The sequence below is a fragment of the Psammomys obesus genome, unplaced genomic scaffold, assembly GCF_907164565.1.
Source record: "Psammomys obesus unplaced genomic scaffold, mPsaObe1.curated_primary_1811, whole genome shotgun sequence".
In the NCBI taxonomy this organism is placed as follows: Eukaryota; Metazoa; Chordata; class Mammalia; order Rodentia; family Muridae; genus Psammomys; species Psammomys obesus.
Window position 1 is genome coordinate 1,290,182 of NW_026592368.1, and position 11,995 is coordinate 1,302,176.

Consider the following 11,995-nt stretch of genomic DNA (forward strand, 5'->3'; position numbering starts at 1 on the left):
TCATCAAAAAATTACTACACAAAAAAATCCAGTTAAAAACTAGCCACTTAAAGACTTTAAATGATTTTCAAAAGCTCCTAGGAGATATCAATTGGGTAAGACCTTATCTTAAACTCACCACAGGGGAAATTAAACCTCTCTTTGGCATTCTCAAGGGAGACTCTAACCCCTCCTCCTGTCGCTCATTAACCCCTGCAGCGACATAGGCCCTTCAGATTGTGGAAACAGCTATCCAAAATCAGGGAATTACATTTATTTCCTATAAAGAACCCCTTCTCTTTGTCATGTGTACCTCATTCCATACACCCACTGCAGTGTTTTGGCAACACAATCCCCTGCTGTGGACTCATCTCTCCGCCTCTCCCACTAAGTAAGGTTCTTGCCCCCTTTACAACCTTGGTTGCAGAGCTCATCCTTTGGGGCGCAAACAAAGCTGCCAATTTTTTTGGCAAAGATCCTGATAAAATAATACTGCCCTATTCTAAAGATCAGTTAGAATGGCTAATGCAAACTACCGATATTTGGCCCATTGTCTGTTCTTCTTTTTCTGGGATTATTGATAACCATTATCCTGCTAATAAGTTACTTCAATTTATTAAAACCCACCCTTTCATCTTCCCAAAAGTTACTTCCCCTCAACCGTTATCATAAGCTCATTTAGTGTTTACAGATGGCTCCTCTAATGGTTTTGCCACCTATACAATTAATGGAAAAACCACTTCTATCCAATCTCCTTTTAAATCAGCACAGCTTGTAGAAATTTTTGCAGTAGTTAAGGTTTTTCAGGTTCTAACGAATTTCCCTTTTAATCTATATACTGACAGTGCCTATATTGCCCACTCTGTTCCACTTCTTGAAATGGTTCCCTATATTAGACCTTCTACAACTGCTGTTCCTCTTTTTGTCAAGCTCCAGGAGTTAATTAACTCTAGAAGTCAATCCCTTTATCTTGGTCACCTCTGTGAGTGCTCAGACCTTCCAGGTCCTCTCTCTGTGTGAAATTCGTGTACCGATGCTGCCACACACTTGGCATTCCCCATTTCAGTAAACCCTGTTGAGCAGGCCAGAAAAAACCATGCCCTGCATCATTTAAATGCCCAAACGCTTCAACTGCTTTTTAAAATCACTGGGGAGCAGGCACGCCAAATGGTCAAACAATGTCCTGCCTGGGTCACTCTCTTGTCCACTCCCCATTTGGGAGTTAATCTCAGAGACCTCGTCCCAAATGACATCTGGCAAATGGATGTTACTCACTTACCTGAATTTGGCAATCTTAAATATCTTTATGTAACTATAGATACCTTTAGTGGATTCATTTTTGCCAGTTTACATACAGGAGCAGCCTCAAAAAATGTTATAGCTCATGTTTTAAATTGCCTCTCAGTTATGGGCAAACCTAAGATTTTAAAAATGGATAATGGTCCTGGTTACACTGGAAAAAACTTTCAGGAATTTTGCCATCAATTACAAATTAAACACATCACTGGTATTCCTTATACTCCTCAAGGACAAGGCATTGTTGAGCATGCCAATCAAACTATTAACAACACCCTTCATAAATTAAAGAAGGGGGAGTTATATCCCATGAAAGGATCTCCAAGAAATATTCTTCATCATGCACTGTTTGTTCTTAGTTTCTTAACCTTGGACACCTATGGCAAGTCCGCTGCTGATCGCCTTTGGCACCTTGAAACAAATAAAAATTATGCCACAGTCATGTGGAAAGACCCCCTCACTTCCAAATGGAATGGCCCAGACCAGGTCCTTATCTGGGGTTGAGGATCAGTGTGCCTGTTTGACACCAAGGAGGGGGCAGCCAGGTGGATGCCTGAAAGACTGGTAAAACAAATAGATGGCCCCCCCTCTAAACAGCCGGAAAAAAAAAATAGAACAACCCGGAGACAAACCATGTACTCCTGACATCCAGGGTGGTGAGACCCCCCTGAGATCCTTCTCTTTTCTTTACAGATGAGACCACTTTGGATAATATTCCTTGGAGTGATGATGCAAAGCCAGAAGGTGATTACAGATCAGAAGAACAATGTCCACCAACCCTGCAAGTATACTTGGGAAGTTTCTGGAGAATATGGTGAGGTATATTATACACAATCACAAGTCACTTCTGATACTGAGTGGTACCCGGACATGTCCTTTTGTGCCCGAGTCCCTCTTCACCTGTGAGCAATAGGAACCGGCAATTGGGCTCTATGCCTGCTCAGGTTATCACAGGATTAAGGGTTGTGGAGGTGCTGGAGACTTACTGCACCTCCTGAGGATGTGAAACCTCAGCTGTAATTGCCACAGGAAGCTGGGGACACCTTAATAGTTATGATTACATTGTGATAACTGTTACATCTAAGATTAATATTAACTCCTGGAAATCACATTATTATTTGACAAATACCTGTGACTAGCTAAGATGGTCCTCAATCTGGCAACAGCTCCAGCTCCCCATCTTAATACTATCTTTCACTTCTAAAGGAAAACAAAAATCAGTTCCCTGGAATAAGGGCCTCACTTGGGGCCTACGCCTATACTACGGGTGGGCCAAGAAAGGTCCAGGAGTTATCATTTACCTCACCCTAAGGAAAGAATTAGCTATTCCACCCATAGCTATTGGACCCAATCCTGTCCTTGCCCCTCCTGCACAGATAGAACCCAAGAAAAATGATTTTCCCGCACAGGCAGAGCCTAAGCAAAATGTACCTGCCTCCCCGACTCCTTCCTTTGCTGATAAGCCTATCCCCTCCTTGATTGAAGATGGGATTGATACACGCCATATTATTTTAGACCTTGTTAATCATACCTTTTTAGCCCTGAATCATACAGGCCCTGAACTTACTGAGTCCTGTTGGCTTTGTTATGATTCTGCCCCGCCCTTTTATGAATGCATTGCTGTCACTGAGAAAATCTTCTACTCCTTTGACCATTCTAAATGCAGATGGTCACAACAGGCTGAGGCTAGATTGATGCTGACTTCTGTTTCTGGCCTTGGGTTATGCATAGGCAATAGTATTCTTCAGAAACACAGACATCTTTGTAATGTAACCATTACACCGTCAAGCCACCTTCCCAATTATATCCTCCCAGGCGACAATAGCTGGTGGACTTGCAGTGATGGCCTTATTACCTGTATACACACCCCACCCCTCAAAAGCAATCTTACTACCTTCTGTGTCCTTGTCCAATTAATTCCCTGCCTGACTTATTATTCTGGGGAAAATTGTGCCGGTTTTAGGACCCCATTAATGACCATGCATTGCTTAGAACAAAAAGAGAGGCCATAACAGGTGTTAAATTAACTGTCCTCCATGGCGTTGGAGCTGCGGGTGCTAGTACAAGTATAACCTCTCTCGTTCTCTCCAATAAGCATTACTCTGACCTTCACTGGACAATTAACAAGGTTGTTGAGATTGGAGATTGGAATCACCAACTTGGAGAAATCCCTCATCTCACTGTCTGAAGTTGTCCTACAAAATCGAAGAGAGTTAGAATTGCTTTTCTTACAGCAATGGGGACTCTGTGCTGCCCTTAAGGTAGAGTGCTGCTTTATACTGGAATTGTAAGGGACTAAGGTTATACTGGAATTGTAAGGGACTAAAGTTAAGGAAAACTTAGAAGAGAGAAAGAGACAGAGAGAACAAGAGGAAAGTTGGTTTCAAAATTGGTTTTCAAACTCTCCCTGGCTTACCACCCTCCTTCCTTCAATCTTGGGACCCTTGGTGGGCTTCCTTCTCCTTGTATCTTTCGGCCCATCGGCCATTAAAAGACTTACTGGCTTTTTAATACACCAAATTGACTCTCTGGCATCTAAACTCACACAAGTTCATTATCACAGACTTGATTTGGCTGACAGAGGCTTAGCTGAGCTGGAGGGAGATTGCTGACAGTACCACGACATGGGTCTTGACTGCTTGTGTTTGGCTCTCATGAGAACAGCATGAAACTCAGATAAATGCTTGCCTGTTATACCATGGGTACCTGTAAGGGGGTGCAAGATGACATTGCAAGGGGAGGGCCCAATTGCCAGCTTCTGAGTCCCCTGAGAAGCAAACTGGATTGCATAGAGGTTGGTGTCTGATTACCCCGAACCACAACCTGCTGGGAATGCCCTCAGGTTTTGATGGGGTCTACCTCTCCTCCCAAAAAAAGGCACCCAAAAAGGCTGCAAAAAGCCTTGGGAGGATCAGGTCACTACTTCCCCCCTCTGGTTAATGCCCACCATCTGCAAAAGACCTCATGTTCAAAACCTACCTGTTAGCCTCTTAAATTGTTTAAGAAGGGAGGAGAAGCCGGGAGCCAAAGCTATCCACTGAAGCCAAAGTCAAATAGTGAGCCAAAGCTATGTAGTGGAGACAAAACTATTTACTGAAGCCAAAGTCAAGTAGTGAGCAAAGGTCATTTAGTGGAGACCTAAAGCTATTTAGTGAAAGAGTTACCTAAGACCCTAAATCATGGGTGATAGATTGTGAGGACATCCATATGTCAGTTTTAGAGCATCCATGAGATATCTTAAGAAAACATCCTTGCGGTACCTTGTAGGTGCAATATTTAAGCCATGAAAACACTTTTCCTATCTCCTGCAGCAGCTAATTAACCTTCCCCCTTTCCTGCCTTCTCCCTATATAAGTTTGGTAAAAATTTCTAATAAACGAGGCTTTGATCAGACAAACAGACTTGGCCTCATTCCTGTGTCTCTTGTTCCTACTCCCCCATTCCTTCCACCCTCCTTTCTTTAGGAACCCCGTTGAAGTCCCATGGGTTGGGACAAGGAGCCAGATGGCAGCAAATGAGTGGGAGGAGAGGTGTGAGAGGAAAGCTAGGAGAAAGAAGCAGGAGAGAGATATCTTGGAAATACATGAAGATGGACTGGGTATAATATTTCACAAAAAGCAAGTATAATGTGGGGAATCTAAATGTTAGGAAACTATGAAGGTTTGGAGGTTTAGGATGCAGTAACTATTGCCCAGCATTGTGTTCTAGGTTAACTAAATAAGCCCAGTCTCTGTGTGGTGATTTGGGTATACAGCTATTTAGAATTAACAGCATGCTTTACCAAAAGATGTATCAATAATAAATATTAATCAACACCTACAACATGATAGTTTGAATTCTACTTTCCCTATTTATATTCCTCTACTTATTTTACTTTATTGCGTAACTAACACTTTGAGCACAATATTGAAAAGGAGTAGGGGTGGTGAACATAGATCACAAACTTCTGACCTGAATAAACTAGCCTAAACCTTTTCTCTGTTAGTGATGATTTTGGATGTAGGTTTCTCACCTATAGCTTTATTGTGTTGAAAGGTGTTGCCTCTAGCCTTACAACTCTTGAAATTTTTATGATAAAGGCATTCAAATTTTTTCAAAGATTTTGTTGCTTTTTTTATTTAAGCTATTAAGATATTCATGTGATTTTTGTTTATACATCATTTATATGTTTTTTATATTTATTGACTTATGTTGTGCTATGTATAAGCAATTTGTTCATAGTGGAAATCAGAAATGAAAAATCAGAATTGAAAGGGGAGACCTAACAACAGACACTGAGGAAATCCAAACAATCATTAGGTCTTACTACAAAAGTCTATATGGCATAAAATATGAAAATCTAAATGAAATGGACAATTTTTTTTCATAGATTCCATCTTCCAAAATTAAATCAAGATCAGATAAATAGATTGAATAGTACTATATCTCCCAAGGAAATAGAATCAGTCATCACTAATCTCCCTTCCCAAATAAGAAAGCCCAGGGCCAGATGGTTTCAGCTCAGAATTCTACCAGACCTTCAAAGAAGAACTAACTCTAATTCTCTTCAAACTATTCCACAAAATAGATACAAAAGGAACATTACCAAACTCATTCTAGTAAGCCACAGTCACCTTGATACCTAAAACCCACAAAGACCCAACAAACCAAAGAGAACTTCAGCCCATCTCTTTTATGAACATGCAAAAATACTCAATAAAATACTTGCAAACCAAATCCAAGAACACATTAAAGATATCATCCATCATGTCCAGGCTAGAGCTAAAGGAGATCAAGGGGATACAAATCAGAAAGGAGTAAGTCAAAGTATCACTATTCACAGATGATATGATAGTATACATGAGTAGACCCACAAATTCTCCCAGAGCTCTCCTATGCCTGATAAACACCTTCAGCGAAATTGTTGGATATAAAATTAACTCAAAAAAATTCTGAAGTCTTCCCATATACAAAAGACAAGTGAGCTGAGAAAGAAATTGGGGCAACAACAACCTTCCAATATTCACAAATAATATAAAGTACATCGGTTTAACTCTTACCAAGCAAGGGAAAGAGCTGTATGAAAAAAAACAAAAACAAAAACAAAAAAACTTCAAGTCTCTGAAGAAAGAAATTGAAGAAGATATAAGATGGAGAGATTTTCCATGCTTATGGATCAGTAAGAATAACAGCAAAAATGGTCATCCTACCAAAAGAAATCTAGAGATTAATGCAATTCCCATCAAAATATCAACACTATTCCTTACAGACCTTGAAAGAACAATTCTCAACATCATATTAAAAAAAAAAAAAAACAGAATAGTGAAAACAACCCAGTATGATAAAGAACTTCTGAAGTTATCTCCATCCCTGATCTAAAGCTATACTATAGAGCAAGAGTAATAATAACGGCATAGTACGGGCAGAGAAAAAGACTTGTGGATCAATGGAATTGAATCAGATACCCAGAAATAAACCCACACACCTACAGACAGCAAGACTAAGGCCAGAAATTAATACACTGAACCCCCGCAGTGTGTCCTTCTCCCCATCAAGCTACTTAAGACCTCCATCCCCTGGTACTACAGCACAGAATCTCCACTTCCCCTCTCAATAGACTACCATATCAGTGTTCTGTTTGACAGAAAAACCCTGCTTTTGGAAATGCCTGTCTGCTCTCTTTTAAGTCCATGTCAACTGCATCAATCCTGATCTAACAGACACTACAACATGCACTGAGGAAAGCAGCGAAGCATTGGTACATATTTTAAAAGTCTTCATTCAACTAAGCATTTAAATGCAAAAAAATTAACAGGTAGACTTCTAGATGTATAAAACCTAACAACATTAAATCAAGATGAAATAAATTATTAAAAAAGACACATAACAACCAAGATAGAAATGGTAATTTAAAAATCTCTCCAAAAAAAAAAAAAAAAAGAGAAAAGAAAAGCCTAGGTCTAGAGATTCAGCATGAATTCTACAAGAGTCTCAAATAACTCACTACAATACTCCTCAAAGTATTTAACATAAGGGACAAGGAAGAAACACTTCCATAGTTTTGTTAAGACACCAGGAGTATTATCTTGATTACAAAAAAAATCAACTTCTGAAAATTAATAACACACCCTAATACTGTGTTAACTAATTAATAACTCATGTTATAAAGAACTTCTATACAGGTACTCAGTTATCTGTACAAGAGACATACTTACTTACCTAATACATTATGACTGGAAGCCATGATTACAGACTATGTTAATATTAATGTCAAATATTACTGATTCCCATAATACTAAATTATATAGTATACAAACATTCACATTTTATCTTTTATTTACCTATCGACTGAATGAAAAGTTCAATTGACTTGTTCAACAATCATCTTGATAACTTATTTGAAGTTAATCTCCAAGGCTTAGAAGTGTAAGTGAGTCCTCTATTATATCTTGTTGGTTTAAAGCCCACACATTACACTCATCACTAACACACTGAGATATGGCCCACGCTCATGAGCACTGTCTATGTTCTAAAATTTATTAATGGGACCACGATTTTCATTTCACATTCATCTTACCTTATTAATACTAAATCATCTGCAAAAGCAATTACTTTTCTGTTACTGCTGACTCGAGGACAGGCTATTTATTGTCCACAAAAGGATCTTTTTATGGTCTTTTGTCATAAATACAGATTGTATTTTAGAAGAAATGGTTGCTTGGATATGATGGCCTAGTCTATATCCTATATCATTGGACATATTCCATGAAATGATATATTTTTACACTATGTTCAATTGTATCTTACAGAATTTCATCTCACACTAGGAAAACATTTGTTGAAAGACATACAAATTTAGTATCTTCAAATGAGTGCTTTCAGTCCCCAAATCATGTAAGAGATATACATATACACTTTGACAGAAGCTTTTTTCATTTTAATTTGTACTTGCTACTATGAGATGAAAATGTTTTACTGGTTTGAGGATAGTAAATTACTTACCAATAATATAAGATCCTGATGCTTCCCTTGCTTATGAGTGAGGCTTACCTGGCATGGAAGAAGCCAGTCCATGTTTCTGTCTTCTTTAGGTCCCATTTCAATTTTGCTCAACAGCGTTTTATGGAGGGCATGGGACACTGCATACACTGCATTCCATATGGAAGAGCTGGGCTCAGAAACGGTCACCACATCATTTTCTTCTGGTTTAATCTCTATAGAAAGTGGGTATGGGTCATGATTTTCACATAGGAAAGCAGAAGGTGAGCAATCAAACCTATCAATCTAGAATTTATGGAAGTAAAAATCTGGGTACTGGGAGGCTGTAGGAGACTAGAGATAGTTCATTAAGCCAGGGATAGCTCTTGTTTTCGAATATGAGAAGCTTCCTCTGAAAAAGTTCATCAAGGCATTCATATTTGATAGGGACTCAAAATAAAATGTGTTGGTTTGCCATGTTCTACACCTTCCTTCTGGTTGAAAATAATTTATTTACCATGTGGAAAAACTTTAGTTACTACATAATGACTACAGAATACCTGCACTTTTATCTGTGTATGTTGGTTCAAATTCAGCAAATCAACAGCAAATAGTAGCCAAGTTTCAATTAACTGGCTGTTTTTCTGCACAACCACACAGATTTCTTTCTTTCTTTCATTCCTTCCTTTCTTTCTTCTCTCTCTCTTTCCTTGCTTCCCTCTTCTTCCTCCTCCATCTCTTACTTTTTCTCTTTGCCCATATGTATATGCCTTTAGAACAGCAGAGGTGGCCAGATCCTTCTGTACTGAGTCCCCAGCACCCTAACAACTAAGCCCAGTGCACCTTACCTACTCAACCTCCAGCCCCCCCTGCTCGTGCAACCGCGGGCCAGCAGAGGGCGCCAGAACGACCTATACAAGGTCATGCACAGCCTTATCCCTGGTCGGGGTGCACCCATCTCCCCCAGGAAGCATGCAGGAGTGGTGGGAGCAGAGGACTGTGTCTCTTCTCTTCCCGCCATCTCCCTGCCTGCGGTTACGCCCCATGCACGAGCCGCTCGGGGACTCCAGGCGGATGGATGGAAGGCGAAGGATGGACAAGGGAGGGAGGCGGAGAACCCCCAAATCCCTCCTACTCCCCTTCCCTCACACCCCCACCCCACGTGTGAGCAGGACTATGAATTCATAACTGCTTGGGATAAGAAGATTGCTGACCTGGGAAACCGTTCCGGGTAGCAGCGCGCCTCTAGCGGAAGTTCCGCCCCTTATGGCTTCGCTTCCAGATCCGCCCCGCAGAGAGCAGAGACTTCCGAGCTCGGAGGCACCGAGGACGCCCTGCAATCTCCCTGGCCCACGGGGCTGTAAACACAAACCCTCTACTCACAGACAGACATTTATCCCTTCGTTTCTCACTTCGGAGCTCTTGTTGGTCACGAAAGTCCCAACGGTCCTAAGATGCATTGCGGCAGAGTCCCACCGGCCTGAGAACTACAAACGTGGCTTCAGAACGAGGACTTCTGGGATTGTATGTAAGAACTACAAAAATGGCTTCAAGGAGGCGCGATGCATCCTGGGATTGCTCGTAGTCACGAGCCTGCGTCCTTCCCTGTCCGTTGCCTGGACCGTGGACCCTGAGTCGCCTACGAATCCCAGAATTCCCTGCGCGCTGTTTCCAGCATCATAAACGCTGGGAGGTGGAGATGCCACTTAGTCGTCCAGGGCGCATGGAGAGACCCAAGACGGGCGCCGCCTCTCTATCTCTCTGTCCAGAGTCGGCGTAGGTTGATGACGCACTTCCGGCCTGGTTTGTTTTCCCTCGTTGGCGTGCTGGCCGGCGTCTTGAACTGTTGTGACGGCATTTTAGGGGATACGGTGGCCGCGCGCCCCGCTTTCTGGGAATTCCATCGGGGTCTCGGGGCCCCGGAGGCTGCGATGGCGGCGGCCTGCGCGGTGGTACTGGCGTTGAAAGCAGAAGCGGAGGAGGAAGAGAAGGACCCCGGGTTCTGGCTGGACCCCGAAACCTCCCGGAGACGCTTCTGGCGGCTGCGCTCCGAGAACGTGTCCGGCCCGGAGGAGGCGCTGAGCCGCCGGCGGGAGCTGTGCCGCCGCTGGCTGCGGCCCGAGCGGCGCTCCAAGGAGCAGATGCTGGAGCTGCTGGTCCTCGAGCAGTTCCTCAGCCTCTTCCCTCGCCGGCTGCGGGACCCTGTGCGCCACCGGCGCCCCGAGAGCGGGCGGAGGCGGCAGGTGAGGACCCTCCAAATCCCGAGACCGCAGGCAAATGAGTCTTCCCGCCGCCGTGTCAGGGGCTCCGAGAAGGAAGGGCTTATTCTGGGGTGTCAGGGTTCAACAAGATCCACAGTCCAGGGCCAGGAATGTGCGGTAGGGTTGTGGCTGGTCCCCTTGTTTCCCAGTTAGCAGTGAGGAGGAGGTGGACGCTGGCGCTCCCCTTGTCGCCATTCCGCACATTCAGCCCTGTCAAAGCTGTCTGGAGATGCTGGCTAGCTCAGGCTAGCCCCGAAGCCGGGTTTCAGGGGTCCCTGAGTCCAGTCGAGGTGACATGGAACGCTTTGTTACCCTGTGACTCGGTTCACCAGCTCCTTATTCTCAGCAGGGACAGCGAGCACTAACTGAGGTCTTGCGCCCCTCCAGGACACCCCGACTTTCAAGGCCGAGGCCGGATCTCCGACCCGGGGAGAATGGCAGCAGCTGGCCGCGGCCCCCCCAGAACGGAGAGAGCACGGAGGGGAGCACGGCCATGCTGGGTGAGTGAGGCTCCTGGCTCAGGTGAGCCAGGGTCTTCTTCCTGATGCTGTAATGAAGCATCCTTCCCAGAATGCCCCAGTTCCTGTCCTCCTTCCCAGAAAGCCCTAGTTCCCACCCCCCTACCCCCACCTCCCTCTCCCCAAGCGTCCAGGGGAACAGGTCTTATAGATTGAACACCTGACCCCACCGAGCTCTCGGGTCCTAATAATGATATTGGAGTCCCGGGCTGGGCCCGTTCTCTCTCTGCTCACATTCTTCCACTTCAGGCTTGGAGAACCAAGCTGCCTGGATCCCAAAGCAGGAGAAGGACTGTAAGGAGGAGGCCAAGCCTGCGCAGGACTGGGTACAAGGCGCGCCCCCAGGGATGGACCTTGACAGGGAAGAGAAACTACCTAAAGATGCTGTCCTGCCACCGCCACACCCTCAGGGTTCTCCAGGAGAGCCAAGGCGCACGGCCACCTTGCATGTCCCCTGTGGGGTCAACGAGGAAGAGCTTTGGAGAAGTAGAGAGCCAGGGCGCACAGCCATCTCACAGGTCCCTTGCGGGCCAAGGAGGAGGGGCTTTGGAGAGGTGACAACTTTGAGGAGGTTGCCACCCCCCTTTGCCTTTTTCAGGATCAACTTCACCACTTTTGTGAAGTAGTCTCCACTAGAGAACGAATTTGCTGTGGGGAGTGGAGCCCGGCTCATCTCCTCCATCTGCTACTTTGAGTCTTAAAAGGACTGGTGAGCCATGCTAATCTCCCTTCCCTTCCTTCCTCCCTCGACTTCCTCCTTCATCCCTTCCTCTCCATCCTTCCCTTTCCAGCTCCCGACTCTTCTTAATTCATGTAGGAAGCGTTTCCTCCTGACTGCCTTGGAGCGGTTGACTGTATGTGTTCGCTGAGAGGATATAGGTGGACTGGACCTTACTGTGGTCGCAGATGTAGTCCCTGAACGTAGAGCTGTACGTAAGCTTCCTCAGGCCACTGTGGTGCACAGGCCTGTAAGTCTAGCTTGAC

General features: G+C 44.2%; 2 protein-coding genes across 4 annotated transcripts in view; one reads left to right on the plus strand and one right to left on the minus strand.

The window, feature by feature from the left end:
* Positions 1 to 9,732, minus strand: part of LOC129681254 (zinc finger protein 431-like) — a 49,967-nt gene extending 40,235 nt beyond the window's left edge. For 2 of the 3 annotated variants that reach the window (XM_055613165.1, XM_055613163.1), the window contains exons 1-2: positions 9,447 to 9,732; positions 8,305 to 8,468 (exon numbers count right to left, since the gene is read on the minus strand). In XM_055613165.1, coding sequence (XP_055469140.1) covers positions 8,305 to 8,311 — 7 coding nt within the window. In that variant the 5' untranslated portion in view covers positions 8,312 to 8,468; positions 9,447 to 9,732. Of the gene's footprint in view, positions 1 to 8,304; positions 8,506 to 9,446 lie in introns of those variants that run through there. The other variant, XM_055613164.1, reaches the window with a different exon arrangement.
* Positions 9,733 to 9,964: 232 nt separating this feature from the next.
* LOC129681258 (zinc finger protein 394-like) lies at positions 9,965 to 11,339 on the plus strand. The gene is made up of 3 exons (XM_055613169.1): positions 9,965 to 10,475; positions 10,881 to 10,993; positions 11,261 to 11,339. Exons 1-3 carry the CDS (start codon positions 10,017 to 10,019, stop codon positions 11,307 to 11,309), a joined length of 621 nt encoding a protein of 206 aa, XP_055469144.1. The 5' UTR covers positions 9,965 to 10,016; the 3' UTR covers positions 11,310 to 11,339.
* Positions 11,340 to 11,995: the final 656 nt, after the last annotated feature.